This window comes from Diplotaxodon limnothrissa, linkage group LG12 (genome assembly GCF_057381915.1).
Source record: "Diplotaxodon limnothrissa isolate DT_005_m linkage group LG12, D_limnothrissa_male_GT1.1, whole genome shotgun sequence".
NCBI lineage: Eukaryota > Metazoa > Chordata > Actinopteri > Cichliformes > Cichlidae > Diplotaxodon > Diplotaxodon limnothrissa.
The window spans coordinates 6,218,846-6,236,285 of NC_140607.1; the positions used below are offsets into that span (position 1 = coordinate 6,218,846).

Below are 17,440 nucleotides of genomic sequence, written 5' to 3' on the forward strand. Positions count from 1 at the left end.
AATGATTTTAGACCATTAAAAAAATGTTTTTAATCGACCTGTGTTTTTAAAGGCTGGTGTTTAATCAAAAGGTTTTAGCAGAAAAAAATAATTTATGACAGCTTCGTCTAAGGCTCCCTGTTGTATTCACAGAGTTTAAAACACCATTATGAACCCTTTAGAATGCTTTTTAAATCATAAAAATGAAATAAGGTGATCTCATGTAAAAAACTAAATCATGTCCAAAAAAAAAGTTATTTTGGGGAAAAAAAGATTTTAATTTGATGTCTTTGGGAGCTCGATCTGAACATAACTGAAGCTGAACTGACCCATAAATGAAATTATTCCTCTTTTAGGAAACATCTGCCAGCTGTTAGAAATAGAAATTCCTTCTTTGAATAGTCCGAGCCACAACATCAATGAACGTTTAAAGTCTATTACTTGAATCTGTTTGCCATAAAATAATTTTATTGCCAAGCATTTTCTCACATTCAGCTAAATGATATAGCACCAGTTCAAAGTGGCCCTAAAATGTTAAGAGAGCTCTCCAATGATTGGCTGTTTCCCAGTCAGAAAACGCAGTGAACAGGAAGAACTCTCTTTTAACCTCCAGCAGAACCAGGTAGGCGTAGCCATCAGATCAGTTGGGGCTTTGAAGGGAAAGAGAAGAGAGAGATAGCGAACAACACACAGGACAAACAGAGTCTATAAGAGAATAAAGAAGGGAGTGCAGGAAATGTGCAAAGTGCATCAATAAATTGTGTTTTTCTATATTCAGGTGTGGTGCACTGCCTGATACTCCCCTGTTTAAAGACACTGGCAGTCTATGTTATGTTCCATAATGACTGGAAGTGATAATTCCCAGTCATTATGCAACATAACATAGATGCCATTTTCAATAAAATTGTGTTTATGCAAGTAGCACTTAATGTCATTGTCAGCTTGCTATCACGTCAACAGCGGCACTATAAACATGTGGAGCTCTGAAGGTGTTTATTTTGTGTTTGCTGGTTAGCTCTAATCACAAGCAATAGCTGAGACTTATAGAAATGTAATTGTTTTTGCTGGTATTCATTCATACAAGCTGCACATCAAGGAAGCACTTCCTCCCTACTGTGACAGAGCACTTCCTCACAGGGGATCATCTGATCTGTCCCTTATGTTGTAGGTCCTTTACTATGAAGTATCTTGAGATGACTGTTTGTGTGACCTGGCGCTACATAAAAAACTGAAATAAAACTGTAAAAAAAAAATCTTAAAACCTGATATAAAGCAAATTATTTGTTTGCAGAATAATTTCAGGTATTATTTTGTTATTTCTAGTAATCATTGCTATAGCCAAATTAATTCTAAGGTATTGTTTTATGTTGGTTTCGTTACTGGATTTCATTGTTTCAGTGTTCTCGTGCTCTTGATGTTTTAAAGACCAACCTACTAAGACTGTTTTGGTACCAGGAAACATCCTTTTTGAATGTTGATAAGCCTTTGCAGGCACAAAAAAACGAAAAAGAAGCCCACACATCTGACCATTAATGCATCAGCACTGCTCCAGCTTCCTGCTATGATGATTTCAAAGTGAAGAGAACGCAGCATAAAAGTCCTTGAGTCGGTCTTAACTCCCTTCGTCCATGAGGTGTGAAATCGTTTGATCCAGCTTGTTACCATTTTGGTGAAAAAGCCTTTATGTAGCTGTGAGAATTTTCATTTGTGTGTGTGTTTTTAAATGCTGTTGGAGCAATAAAAAGTGCAGACAAAGGGGAGGGTACAAGGTTGGAGTTGAGAAGCAGGAAGGAAGGAAGGAAGGGAGCTGACGGTAGCTTCTGCGATAGTTTTGAATGAAGGCAGAATGAAGGATGGGGGCTGTCCTATAGTATATCCTGTCTGTGTGAGTCTGTGTGTACTTGTCTGTGTTTGCGCATGGGTGGGGTAGTGGGGGTTAAATAACATTAAGTGTGTGCTTGTGTCTGGATGGAGGGCGGTGGGCGATGTTGGCTTTAAGTAGCGTGCAAAAAGGTCAGAGGTTGGGGTTAAAAGTCAAACAATGCCTGGAAAGACTAGCAATCAGTTGGGGCAGGAAAAAGCTGCCAGGAAAGGGTAGGTGGGTAAAATGAAGGGCAGGAAGAGGAAAATGGGGAAAAGAGATAAAGTGTTCTAAGAGGACGGAGGAGGGCTGACGTTCACACACTTCGAAGTATCAGAGCTATGTAGCTTCTCCCTACAGGGGCTCATCTTACCTCTAAGCACACTCGAAAAACACACAGAAACAAAAATACAGACACGAAGATAAAACAGACCCATGCAGGAGCTCTGTAACCTAATCAGAACATGTGGCCTATTTCTCTGTATGTTTTAATGAGCCCTCCATTGTGGAGCGCTGACTGATATTATTAAGCTGCCGTGTCTCAGCTCATTAGCTAAACCAGGCTCAACAACAACACCAGCAGCTAAAAGATGATTTGATACCGCCTGCAGAGTTATGCGACACCAATTCAATTCAATTCAATTCTTTATTTATTTGTCACATGTAGTTATAACTAGTACAACACACAGTGAAATGTTTTTTCTGGCTAAAAAGTACTCCCCCCCCGGACTGTGCATCTTACTAAACTTATAATAAAAAAATATCTATATAAAAGTATAAAAATGTATAATATCGTGCAAAATATTACGCTGTAATAGTTAAGAGCTATAGTGTACGTATTTACGTAAATACAGATGTAAATGATAAAATACAAATAAAAATAAGGATAAAACTCAAAAGAAAATTATATACTGTGTATGGAATTGTCCATCATGTTGTCCGATTTGTGTTTTGATTGAGGAGTCTCACTGTTTGTGGGTAAAAACTCCTCCTGAACCTTTCAGTTCTTGTTTTCAGGCTACAGAGGCGTTTCCCTGACCTCAGTGGCCTGAACAGTTTGTAAGCGGGATGGCTGGAGTCGTTAGTGATCCTGATGGCCCGGGATCTGCACCTTTCAGCGTAGATGTCCTGCAGTGTTGGTAAAGATGTTCCCATAGTGCGTTCAGCTGTGCGCACGACCCTCTGCAGGGCTTTCTGTTGCTGTACTGTGCAGTTCCCGTACCACACCGTGATGTTATTACACAGGATGCTCTCAATGACCCCGGTGTAGAATCTCCTCTGGATGTTCTTGGAGATCTTAAACCTCTTTAAACGCCTCAGATGATAGAGGCGCTGTCTGCCTTTGCTGATGAGGAAGTCCGTATGTGTGTTCCAATTAAGGTCCTCGTTGATATAAACACCGAGGTATTTAAAATTAGAGACTTTCTCCACAGGGTTTCCATTGATCTGAATTGGGGTGTGAGTTTTCTCGCCTCTCTGTCTCCTAAAATCAATCACCATCTCCTTTGTTTTGCTGATATTCATGGAGAGGTGGTTTGCCACACACCACTTTGCTAATCCGTCCACCTCGCTTCGGTAGGCCCTCTCGTCATTCCCGGAGATGAGTGCTACCACCACTGTGTCGTCAGCGAACTTCACAATGGACCTTAAAGAGGTCGTGGGGAGAGGCAGAGCAAGTGAGTTAATTCGGTCACTGGGAATGAGTCGGACTAAATCTTGCTTCCTATGACACAAAAAATAAGAACAGCGCAGAACAGGCAGAGTTCAACCACCCCTTTTGTAAAGCTTCCCACAAATTAGCCTGGAATATTCAGTGTTTCTTCAGTCGTCATCAATACTGTATAGACAACACTGCTGCAGGTGCATATTTTACCATTTGTTCTCACTTATGAGAATGCTTTGGTTTTCTTTGTATTATATGGTTTTTATTAGAGCACTTAAATCATTCAAATACATTGATGTGTGGGATAGATTAGTATGACTTGATGATATCTCACTTAACTAAGTAAACTGGAAGAAAAGACCAAGGTGTCTATTCATTACATAAAACCTGTTACATCCAATGAAACGTCCCAGATATCTTGTTTGATAAGGCGTCTCTAAAGCTTCCCACAGCCTCGAACAAACACGCACGAAACCCCAAACTAAACATAATGCTAAGCTTTGCCATAGAACCAAGTCCCCACAATCAAACAATCCCGTGTGTTGGTGTACATTGAGGTTAAAGCACCCATCTAACACAATAAACATGACCACACACACAGAGACACACTTCTCAAAAGCATGTCTGACCTTTTGCGAGCAATTTTTGGAGATGTATTATGGGTATTGTAGTATCAGTTAATGCTATATTGTACATTCCACTTTAAAGATGTTTGCACTTGACTGCTCTTGAAACTTGTTCTTCAAAGTGACTGTTATAAGTTCACACAAAGGGTGATATAAATATATTATATTTTACTTTTTTATATTATTATATGATATATATATATATACTTTTACAAGTCAATAATGACAAAGTCTGTGTGATGCCGTTTTAAAATTTGAATAAAAATATTAGAATGGATGGTATGTATTTATTAAGTTGATAATGATTATTTTTCACTATAATATAATATAATAACAACAAATTTGGACAAAAAAGTTCTCCAGGAAGATGTTTTGACCATGAGAATTTGAGAAAATTAATCTGTGATAGTATAAATGCAAAAATTAGGCATTACCATTTAAAAAATTATTGGTAAATTTATGCTCAAATTTTTGTAACTGTACAGGCACTCTGCATGTCTGCACTCACCGAAGCCGAGCTGCTTACCCGACACAGGGGCCGGGAGAGTGCAAACACTGCTGGGATACAGTTCAGAGATTCTTTGCTGGGCCAGCTCTGAAAAACAACAATAAAAGATGAGACGGTTTATTTTGATATATGAAAATTGAAATCTCTTTACTTCTCTGGTGTTGACTTGACTTAATGCTGTCACGTGTTCCAAAACTAGAAAAGAACACATGTGACGTAAATAATTAGTTACATTTGACCTTTTTAGCTTTATTTGATAGACTTAGTGAAGAATAGACAGGAAATCGAGGGCAGACATGCGCAAAGGGCTGTGGCTCGAGTTCAAACCCGGGCCGGCCGCTCTTGGTCATAGGCCACGTGGTCGCCCGCTCAACTCACTGAGCTAAACCAGCATCCTGTTAGATTTTCTTTTTGAAGATTCCAAAATATTGAGTTGTTTTTTGTTCATCTTTTTTAGGGACACTGAACTGTTACGACTCCATGTTGTTAGTTTGTCAGACAATCATGTGATCATATTTGCACTGATTGCCTTGGAAGCTTAACCATGTGACAAGTTCTTCCTTCGAGGATGAATTGCTGTGTGCACTTCTGCTTTCTACTGCAAACACTACACAAGCTAAAAGACGGTTTTACCTTACTGGCAATATTTTCTATGCTAAACAGTTCCGTTGTTGAAATAGCAGAGAAGATTAAAGAGGAGATGATCAAAAAAAGACGTGACAGACAAAGGGGGAGGGAAAAGAGAGTAAGGTATACAGAAATTTTAAGCTTTTCTGCAGACAGACGAGACAGCTTTGAATCCCTCTTCATCATCTCGCTCTGTTCCTCCTCGTTCCCCCTCTGTAGTATTTACATGCTGCTTCTTCGCTTAATCCAGCCTTCGGGATGTCTACTTCACTTCGTTACCTCTCAGCCTGGAGATGAGGGAGATTTTTTTTTCTTCTTCTTTCTCCATTTCTCTACCGCCATCTCAATCTCTTCTCTGCTCACTCAAGCGTTGGCTACACCAAAGCCTCCAGCATCGATCCAATAAAGCTGGGAGCCCTGCCATGGCAAAGCTCGGAGAGCCCGCACCCCAACCTAGCATTTGAGCACGCTCAATTAAAGGCGTGTTAATTGAGAAGGCTGGTGTGGGGGTATCTCTTTTTTATACTTTTAAAAAGTGTAATCAATAACTGTCACACTGGGCAGACGTGAGCTTACACACTCAAACCGCACACACACATACAAACACACACACAGATCTCTAAATCTCAATTACCTCCCCTGCCAATCCCCTAAATAGACCAAATATTTGTTTGCCAGCACTGGAATGTATTATTCACACGTGGGAATAGATGTGGGCAAAGGAGTAAAACTGCGTGCTAAGCACACTAAGGTGGTTTCTGCCTTTGTGCTGGGTTAAAGTTTGACATTTTGCACCTGTTTAAAAGTCAATTGGATCCCTTCTCCAATAAGCACGCATCATCAAAAGCACCATTTTGCTCGCTGATGCACAGCAGCAGCAGGTGCAGAGGGGGAAGCTTACAGATGGTTTGCGCGCATTTGTCTGTGTGTGGAAGTTCTGTATATTTCAGCTGCTGTCCAGCACATAAAAATGACATTTAGAGTTGTTCCCAAGAGTCTCCCAAATAATCACAAACAGGTAAAGAAATAGTAAACAAGAGAAAAAAATGTTAACGAATACTGTGAAGAGAGTATTTTGTACGCTTTTCTTGAGACCTTTGTGTGTTTCAAAGAGGTTGTGCAACCCAGTTTCCAGCTTCATAATTGGTATCTGATGCTTTAGAAAATTTTGTAACCTTTTAAAACACGTTCCCCTTTTGTCAGTTGTCTTTTTCCTGCCAGCTTCTTCTGCTGCTTATTGTGTGTACAACCTTATGAACAAAATCAATGTACTAGTTTTCAACCTCAGCAGAGCCACAGAGATCAGGGTGCAGCCAACCTGAAGCTATTGCAGGTTTTGGCCTAAGACGTGGCAGGAAGACACAATGTGCAGCCTTTTCTGAGAAGAAATGTTTCTATTTCTTATATATACATGCTTTTTTCTTTTCTTAATAATTTCCATTCACTCTGTTTTATTCTGCAAAATACCCACACAAAGATCACACAACTTTAATAAAGTATAAGTGTGACCAGATCGAGTAGTGAGATTTTCTTTCTTCCAAAAGTTGATTAATTGTTTGAACTCTAAGCCAACAAATCAGTCAAAAAGAGCTTGTCTCTTAATCTTTAGCTTCCTGAGTTTGTGTATTATTTAATAATTTGGTGCTAGACCGATTTACGCATTCATTTGGTATTACCGTGGGTTTAACACCCTCCAGGCATACAAAACCAGAGTTTGAAGTGTGTGGTGTTAATGTGAAATAGCTCATGTATCAATCCTACCTGCAGCATCATAACAAGTCAATCACCAGGCACCATTATTGGACTGTAATGCTACGTCCTAGCCGCACACTCGATGTTCATTATGTATAAGCCAATTCATTTACAACACAGTGCTATTGGATTGTCCTTGTCTCGACATTCATTTCCCACCACATTGGCGTTTGATGCGTTGCCAGCACCAGTTAACTTTGATAACTCAGCCCCGGCTTAATATACTGCCGCTGAATTGGCTTGACAAGAGTTTAGCGATAAGCTATTTCTGAGCTTTCTGAGTGGCGATAGCTGGATTATCACTCGGAGCGAGGGAGAGGCAGGAAAAAACTTTGCTGCTAACCTTCCTGGCCAAAAGTCATTAAAATGTTTAGTTTGTTTATGTTGGCAGACAGGCACAAACAGGGGCACGTACAGCGATTAAAACTATGTCCTTGTAGGCTTTAACGATTTGCATAACTCACTCCTCTTTTGCATTATTGTGGATTTTGATGACAGTGTTCAAATATATTCTGCATCTTTTCAAAATGAGACATTTATCTTTCAGAGCGGCTTGAGTGTGTGAACTCTTTTGTGTGGCTTTTTGAAAAATGCACATGTTGTAAATACTGCTCTGACAAAATTGTTTCTGATAAGCAGCTAAGCCAATAAAATGAAGTGAATTGCTGCCTCCAGCTGATGTGATTTTTTTCTTTTGCTCCAGGCACGCTGCCAGGAGCTGGGCCGTTCTCTCAAGTTGCTCTGATCGACTGATTGATCCCTCGATCCATCGCTCAGCGCCAAATGGGAGCTCCCATAGGAGGTATGTGGGGGACGAAGGTCCTCCTCCTGGTGTTTCTGGTCGGATGGGAGAAATCGCTGGGCCTCAACTGGAACCCGATCCCGCGCAAGACTGTTCGAAATCAAGGTGAGCGATCAGTGAATTAAGAGCTGATAGTTTGTAATAGGGATGGAGTAAGTTATAATTTTGGGATGACATACTGACATATTGTCTTCAGGCCAAGGAGGGACCCATGGGTGGGCCCAGTGAGAGAGTACTAAAGCTTATGTGCCTCCAAGTGGAAACAATCACATGTACTGGGATTTTTTATTTACTTTTTTTTTTCAGTTTTACAATCAAGCTTTAGCATAGGTTGTTTTTTTCACCTGATATCTTCACACACACAAGTGATAGTGTTGATAAACTATATACTGTGAATACTAAAGCCTCGACCTGGGTGTTTTCACCATTTTCATCTTTGTATTTTGAAACTGTATGTGATGAACAAGGCGTGGATCTGACCCTAAGGACACAACAGACGTCACAGACATCTAGTCACAGATCACCTCCTGCTTGCTTTTAGAAAGAATTCAGGTTTAAGACAAATCAACCTGACTTTTCGGATTCATCTACACTTTTATACAAAGTTGCTGACAGTATGCACTCACAGATACCATAAATATCCCTGCCCTACAGGCACTATAAGTTCCTCCAAATTGAATTCTCTGCATTCCTTCAAAGATCAGCCCTGTTAAGACAAGCCATTACTAGGGATGGGTACCAGTATCTGGTGCTATTATGGCACCGGTTCTGACATAATCGGTAGTAACCAGACCGAAAAGCAGCACACATTTCAGTGCTTTATTTCGGTGCTTTTTTTTCCTGAGATGTCATACACTTTGGATTCTAGCCAATCATTTTACCTTTCCGAGGATAGTAGGTGGGCCCAGGTACGTACGTTCTTTCAAAGCAGAGATACAGATTAAAAATGCCCAAGGCGAAGCGGTCAAATTCTGGCTATATTTCACAGCAAAAGATGCAAACTCAGCAGCCTGCAACAAGTGCTTTAAGGTGATACTGTGCAAAGGAGGTAACTCCTCGAATCCGATGAAACACCTGGCGACGCATAGCGTTTTTTTTAAAAGCCGAGAAATGCACCGTATTTGATAGCTTGCTGCGAGACCTCACACCGAGCGCATCTACTGCGGGTGTGGTGCCTGTTATCGGACACGGAGCAACATCCCCCAAAAACCCGAAGAGGAGAGTCCTGGCCCCTAGCCCTGCCAGTGTTGCAGAAATGATGACGGATGATGGCAGCAGCAGCCGTTCTTCTCTGCGTGAGTCGCTTAATGTTGTTCGTGTGTAATTTACGTTGAGTAGGCTAACCACGTTATTACATTAATGCATGTAAGGTGAACTAGCAAACACCGTCGTAGTTACATGCGGCTGTCTTCTTGTTTGATGGCAGATACTCCCTTCACCCTGGCCAAAAAGGCTAAAATGACCAAAGAAAAAGTGGAAAACAGCTAAACATGAGAGGTTTTTGGACAAAATTGGTGTTTTTTCCATTGATTAAGCACTGCTTCCAGCCAAGAGTGATACCATAAATCCCCTATAGCTGCAGAAAAGGCTAACATTGTTATCTTTTTACAAAAAAACAGCTAAGAGGTTTGTGGGCCAATTTTGTGTTCTCCATTCTTTAAGCACCGGCATCGTTTCAAAAGTACCGATTTGGTACTGGTATCGGATAAATCCTAAATGATACCCATCCCTAGCCACTTCTGGCCAGTGTTACAGAAGGTGATACATTTACACATCCCTGATATTATATCCACTGACTGAATCCTCTAAAAGAAATGTTTCATTTTTATGCGGTCTTCTGACCGAGCCAATAAGGTCGATTTATTAGACTGATAGATCAGTCACTGAAATGACTTATTTGGTCAGGCATCGGATACAAAACCAATAATTGGACAGATGTATTCCATAACAACAATCAGGAGGATTTCTCCGTTATATCAGAGGTGGAGGTTTTCTGAGATAAGGCCCACATCGACCCTCAGTGAAACAATGCATCAGTATAATCCTAGCGCTCAGCTGAATTTGCACCATTTATCTCAGCTCTCCTCTGCAGCCAAACCCAGCTTTCTTCACTGAACAATGCCAATTGTTGCGAGCTAAGAAATAGTCTTTTTTTTAAATCCCTCCAGGGAGAAGAGCTGCCTCACTCTCTTGGGGATTAGGGAAATACTATAAAGAGAAGTGGGGGGGAAAAAAGCTGTGAAAAAGTATATTTTCTCACCTCTCTGTTCCACCTATCCCACCTTTCATCCCATATCTCTCGCTCCCTTTCTCTCTCTTCCTGCTCTTTCTTTTTTGCCTTTTATCCCTCCCCTCCCCTCTTTTGCTTTGTGTGCCGCGGCTCATCGTATGAACCTGAAATGCTCTTATGGCGTTTTCACAAACAGCTTCGATTTCAGCCGCTCTCGAGGAGAATGGTGCGCACGGCGGTAGCGGCAGCGGCGAAGGAGCGTGGGGATATTTCAAAAGCTTCTTTCACAGCCGCTATCACTCCCATTCTCCTTTTCTTTTTTTTTCTATATCCTTACAACACCTCATCACTGGAGTTTTTGGTGTAATGTAAGGACAGAGAAGATGGGGGGAAAAAACAATCAGCAGGGTGTTGATAGTTTGTGGTGAAATGCTCCGTTGTGACAAAGTGAAGCCAGCGCTGGCACAGAGCAGCACAGATCTCTGCTGCTGCACTCTAGCCGGCACACACTTTGGCTGGCATACACTTGTGGCGAAGACACACCAGACAGGGGAAACGGGGACATCTGCTACCAAGGAATAAATAACCCTTTTTTTGCATTTTTCCTTTTTAGAAAAAAAGTGTGTTGTAAGACAACTCCCGTGGTTTCTCGTGCAGCTTCGCTTTCATATCGGGAGTGCCTCTGTCATAAAAGTCATCATAAAAATCTCATCATGAAACATAGGAGAAAGGCAGATCGCGTCACGTCATCTCTGATTTGAGTGTGGCTCTCACGTGCAGTGAGATTCTTGATGCAAAATGAGTTGCATTGGAAACAAGCAGGATTATCATACCTGTTGACAGATTTCTTCGCTTGGCAAGAGAGGGGAAGGAAAAAAATGAGATTTTCAGGCCCTGCTACTGGGTTAAATGACTTATATGGATGGATTCTTGCTACAGTGCTGAGAAGGAGATAGGAGAGAAATGGGGGGGGGATACAGCTGCAGAAAGAGGGAACGATGGATTGGAGTGGAGAGACAAAATGAAAAGAGAGGGAGAGAGAGGGGAGGTATAATGGAAAGAAAGCAGGAAAGTGAGCGAGAGACTGGGGAGAGAGGCCAGTCAGTAACTGCCTTAAAAGGGCAGAAAGTAGCTTCAGAGGATAGACAGAGAGAGAGGAAAACACAGACGCAAACTGCCGGCCGTTCACCCAGCAATTCACATTGCACCTAACCATCTCTGCGAAGCATCCATGTGAGCGCGTGTGCGTGTTAGACAGACACAAGAAGACGGGCGATGATAAAAGAAGACGGAAGGAAAATATAGAGCGACGGAGGGCCGTTCTGTTTATACGTATTTGTTTGGAGGGAGATGTCCGTGTGTGTGTGTGTGTGTGTGTGTGTGTGTGTGTGTGTGTGTGTGTGTGTGTGTGTGTGCTGCTGAGTGAGTTGGGTTATGGTAGGGGAGAGATGGTTGAAGAGATAATATTTACCCCCACCCCCCTCACACACCCTGCAATTAAACGAGGCTTACACGGGGTTGCAGGAGAAGAAAAGCAAACATCCTCTCTCTGTGTCTCGCTATCTCCCCTCTTCTTCTTCTATTTCTTCTTCCCCTCTTATATTTTTTTTTAAAGTCACATGTTGACATTTGAAATTTTAGGCCTGTTGTTATTCCTCACCAGCCACTCGCCACATTAGTGGAGGGGGGGAAAAGAAATCACTGTTGGCTTCTAATGAGACATTTTATGTACACACATTATGTATGGCCCTCGTGGAGCTGCTAATGAGTGCTGAAAATTTACATACTTTACATTTTTCGCTCATATTTTCTCATTCTGCACCCTGATGTAGTGCATGTGTCTTGATTTCTTTTTCCCTTTTATACGGATAATATTTCACATTTATGTTCATATTGTACAAGTTGCTCATTCATCCTTTTTCGCAAAAGGTTTTCTTACCCATGAATACTGAGATGCTGTCTGCTTTTTCTACTTTTTGACTTACCCATTAGGCACTAGAAGCCCGCTGGTTCCCGGAGGACCTAATTCGTTAACAATGGGTCAAACTAATTCTCTAGTAGTAGTTTGTAGCAAACTAGGGGTAAAATAAAATAGGGTTAGATTGTGCATTTTTGGGATGGAGGGGGACATCTAATTGTTTGGGGGTGGGGGGTCTAATATAATAGGGTCTTTTCCTTTAAAATATAAGTGTGTCTCAGGGTGTATGCTCTTGTGATTTGGTGCAATTAAAATTGAAATTGACCCTGCTGTTGCCAGAGGTGTTTAACAAATTTAAATGAAAGACTCCTACAAACAGCTGGAAGGAACAAACACAGTTTTAGCTCATGATATATTGTCAGTTTTAATAAAGAGCTTAATGGAATACAGTTCAACAATAGCACTGGAGTCTGTGAACAGGGCAGCTTAATTTAGCTGCACTGGTGCACTGCACTAGCCTATATGAATAATGAAAAGTAGCAGCTTTTTCCTCTCTGCTACAGTTCCCTGTCACTCTGTGCTCACGCTGGGCTTAAATGTGGTGATGAAAAAAAGGTTTGGGGAACACAGCAAGTCTTTCCAAGTGCAACAACTTTTGCACAGGTGTCTCACTGTAGGTGGCATTTGTACAAATAACGGTAAAGAGCGAAATGATGTGCGGTGGTAGTGCAAATGGCAGAAAAGCCAGAAACCAAATATAGGGTTTATTTTAAATTAACCTTCCCGTAGCGTCTATAAGGTAGTGGAAGTATATTGAAATGAATGTGCTGTTCTCTTAATTCAAAACAAGCAACTGTTTTTTGATTTTGTCAAGTTGACATTAACCCAGGTCTACACATCTGTTAGGGTCATGTCACCAGGCGAGCGTTTTTTGTGGGATTTCTTGGCAACATTCTGCCCGCCTCGCTACTTAATCTTACAAGTGGAACAGATTTCAGATATCTGTTGTCTGTGCGCCTCAAATCTGACCTTGTCCTTCTTTTTGCACCTGCTTTTTTGGATTCGATTGGATTGTAGTATCCATTATGTTGCTTTACGCTACTACTTTCACACACTTAACCTGACCAATTTCCATTGACCACAGAAAATGCTTTAGCTGAAAACACCACCGTCTGTCCCAGTCCTTACTGACTTTCTCTGCTGAACACCATATTTTATTCCATGGCTTTAGCTTTCACATACGCTCATACACAACCACACATAAACTTCTCAGCCCCAGCCCAATGACAGAGGCCGGTAAGCCAGAAATCTGACAAAACACAGCTGTACGGAAAGAAAGAAGGAAAGAAAGAAAGAAGTTGTAGAATCTAAGCCCTTACAAATTTGATATTATGCTTGAAAACCTAGCGAGCTTTGATGCTGAAAATGAGCCCTGCATCTTTAAAGAAAGGCCAAAGCAAATGTACGCCTCTTGATTTAAGAAAAGAAAGATTGAGAAAAAAACACACATACACTCTGTAGAAGCAGATTGGAAAAGGGCTGGGCCTCTGACCTCCAGAAACCTCTCTCTTCTCTCTCTCAACCTTCTTTCTTCTTTACCCTCCTTCTTTCTGTTTCTCTGCCTTATCTCCTCAAACCCTCCAATTACAGTAATGAGTGGTTGAGAGCGAGGGAGAGGAGGAGGCAGAGAGAGGCTGTGCGTGACTGGGAGGATAGATGGTGGGGGGACAAAAGTGGGAGGGAATGGAAGGAGGAGATTCATCATAGCTTTTTATCTGCTTGAGTGCCAGTCATCCACTGACCCTGTGCTGATTGGTCGGGGAAGATTAACAGCCGGGACCAAATGTCGAGACCTGCGCTGCTCTCTGTTGTCGTTCTGACTTCGTGAGGGCTGATGTGGGGGCAAGTGGGCATGTGCATTAAAATGAAAATGCCAGCCTGAGGGTACTCTTATCCAAAGGACCTTTTTTTTGCAGCAGTGAGGGACGCAAACTGTATGCAACGGTTTTAGATTATGAAGAATGACGCACAACACCTCACGGGTTGTTTAAGCAGTCGATTTGATTGCTTTCTTCTTTCATGGCCTGCCAACTGATGGGGTTAAAGTGGCACATGCTCATATTAAATATTCCTATTGTGTTTCACACAATGAGGTCAGTGTATGTACAGATAATGCGTTTGAGGTCAAGTTTTCTGAAAATCTTGTGGATGTAATGACTCAAGAAGAAACATCAAGTAGGAGGCTGAGGGAGGACAACGACTAGTATTTTTTTCTATTTTTGCATCTATATGATGTCACTGAGAACAGATATCGCTAATATGGTCATCTCTGGCACCTCTAGCTCCCCCGTCCTTATCCTCAGATCTTTATTTTGCGATTATCACTTAGTAAGAAAGTTGTAGGGAAGGGGAGAGCAGATAAAATGCTTCTCTCAGACTGTGGATGAACTGATGGGAGGGTTCACTGAAACCCAACGTAAGACACATAAGGAATATTTTGAACTGTAAAATCAAGCGAGGCTGTTCAAGCACAGTCCATTAATAAAAATATGGAGCATAGAAGGTCCACTTCTACACAGCTGCACTGTGATTAAATGAGTAGAAAAATGCTTGAACTAAGTACTACATAATGATACTCGTCAGAAATGTCAGAACTGGAATGTGCTGTCACTGAGGTGGCTGAATGTTAATACTACAGTCAGCAAGACTCTGAGCAGCAAATTCCTGAATAGAATTTGCCGCTGAATTGAAAATGAATAGACACAAGAGGACAAACGCATACACTCAGACCACTGGTGTCTGTCTAAACCAGATTTAACTGCATACAGCAGCGGGCCCCAACCCCCGGGCCTCGGACCGGTACCGGGCCGCGAGAGTTGAGGCTCAGGTTTGAAATGTATGGTTTTCAGGGTTTTTATCGGTTTTCAGCGTTTTTCCTGGGTCTTTTCACGTGTGTTAGGAATAAATCTTCTTTTTTTCGGTTCCGCGACACCTTAAAGGCCCGTACGTGAAAATATTGTCGGGCATAAACCGGTCTGTGGCGCAAAAAAGGTTGGGGACCGCTGGCGTACAGCATGAGGACACATTTTCACTGTAGTTCTCCATAGTCTTTGTGTCTTTTGTTGTGAAATCACTGCAGGTTGTGGCCTTTAAAATCCCGAACTCCATTCCACTCCACAGGCTCCCTTGTATCTCTCTGTGTGTGTCATCAACACAGCATTGTGCACAAAGCGGCCCGGCTCACCACAGCTGGTGCCCGTCGCTGTAAGGCTCATACATGCTGAACCATGACGCATGGAAAAACTGTACTCTTGACTTCAACCAGTTCTTGATTTGTTCTGCTTGTTGTGGATTGCAGTGGCGACACCCCACCGAGCTAGGCTGTTCACCACCACCGCCGTCGCCCCCACCTCTTCCTTTCATCTTGCCTCGTCATCCCCCCTGAAAACCAACCCCCACCCCCAATGGGCTCACTTCTTCTTGTGTTAATCCACTTTTACCACTTCCTCCCCTCCCACTCCATCACGCTCTCTTCCAATTCTCCTGAATTGAGCGCTCTGTAGGCGTGACTGTTTATCAAAAGCGGCAACAATAAAGCTTTTACAGAAAACAGATGCTACAAACAAGGATTTACACGTGGAAACAAGAAATGTATCACCTTAAAACCTGTCCCTTTATTTGGTATTATTTTGCTTTGTTCAGCATCGAGTCGGTCCTGACATGAATTCCAATGAAACTCGCTCAGTGTTAATGAGCCCTAAATAACAATAGGTAGATTCAGCTAGTAAGGGTATGCATATCTTTCCCTTTAATGTCTCTGTCTTTCTTCATGCTCTCATTCTGTCGTACACCTGCCTTCCTTGTGAACTTCTGTTGAGCAGACGAAGCTTTGCTGTGTGCGTGCGTGCATGTGTGTGTGTCTTTGTCAGAGCAGTGTTGTTTTTATTCTTTCAAAAAGGGTGCCTGCTCTTATGGAGGTCTGTGCACACGCTAGGGTCTATCTGGATGATTGTGTGGGGGCGCTGAGCGGCGTCTCTCCCTCCTCTGTCTGTCTTGTCTCTGCCTCTCATTCGCCGTTTTGTCGCTGCTTCAAAGCGCCCCCTAAAATAGGCCTTTAATCACAGTTTAGTGTGCAAGTGGCTAGGCGGTTGGAAGCTATAAGAAGAGGCTGGGTGTATTTATAGCAGACAGTGAGAGGAAGGCTGGAAGGCTGGTGGAAGCTGACCGCAGTGGCGAGTCCCGGACTGAGAGCTTTTCACCCGGCCATGAAGCAACAGGCGCTCCCCGTGTCCCGCCTCTTCAATGGAGCTCTGTTTGGACTAGCTTGGCTTGATTTAGATTAGGGAGGGTGGTGAAGCTTTGACCTGACCGTGACATGTCCTAGTGAGTCGTGCACATTCATACACACATATGATGGGTCTAAATGCAAGCAAGTACACACACAGCTCACATTTGCATACAGTGTACTAGTGATCATTTCCCCCAGAATGAAATGCAGTCACATCTTGATTTCTTTCAGCATTTGGTTTAAGTTCATCTGTGTTACTTGATCAAAGAAGACATTTTTGTCCTTGTTTTTGTATCCAAAGAAACAATAACATACTATGTTTAAGAGATGGCTTTTGATCTGCTAAACTTTTATGACGTGAAAGTAAACAAATGAAAGCGTTTCATCCTTGACAAGGTTTTCCTCTCGTACGCTGCACTGTGCCATCCACTTGATAGTTTTGCAGAACATTCCAGTCGTTTTATGTGGGTTGTGTGAAATGCCTCTTTTTCGGTGCATTCAAGGACACGCTGACACATCTGTGCAACACAGCTCAACGTTGTGGCGTTGTACTGATCTGGGTAGGCTTATTTAAACGCACAAACATTCGTTTCTTGAGTTGTACGTACGTGTAATGCGCCGATTGGTCACATGTAAAAGAGAGCTGCAACGAGATCAGTTTAATGTCTTTTCTTTGTAAACTTGGCTCAGGTCCAAAAGTAAGCAAATCAATATAGATTGACTAATATTTGTTAATATATTAGTGTCAGGATATGTAACGATAAATCAATAAACTGTGGAGGTAAACACAGACGACACGAGAGCTCTCACTTCTCACGCCAACTTTGTTCTTGACCTAACAACAACTGACTACATCGCGCCACAAAACTCAGCAACACACTTCCTGTACACTGGGTATGAGTGGAGCCCTCCAGTGGTCCACCACGAAACCAATGAATCATTTAAAAATTAAAGATGATTTGAAGAGAGAAATACACTAGAATGTGTCCACTAGAGGGCACTCTGCAACTTGCTGGTTGTTGTATTTGTGGTTTGTTTGGAAAACCACAAACACAACAATCAGCTGATCCCAGTAAGGTCAAGTGATCCATGACATAACTTTTAACTGCATTGTTACATGATATTAGTAAGGTCTCAAAAATAACTGCACATAAATGTTTGAGAACTCTGTTTATGTTTTCTGTGT

The 17,440-nt window shown here is 42.0% G+C and overlaps 1 protein-coding gene across 1 annotated transcript in view; it reads left to right on the forward strand.

The window, feature by feature from the left end:
- Positions 1-17,440, forward strand: part of sema4c (sema domain, immunoglobulin domain (Ig), transmembrane domain (TM) and short cytoplasmic domain, (semaphorin) 4C) — a 119,185-nt gene that overhangs the window by 59,498 nt on the left and 42,247 nt on the right. Inside the window, exon 3 of the mRNA XM_085367057.1 lies at positions 7,720-7,923. Coding sequence (XP_085223183.1) covers positions 7,800-7,923 — 124 coding nt within the window. The 5' untranslated portion in view covers positions 7,720-7,799. The remainder of the gene's footprint in view (positions 1-7,719; positions 7,924-17,440) is intronic.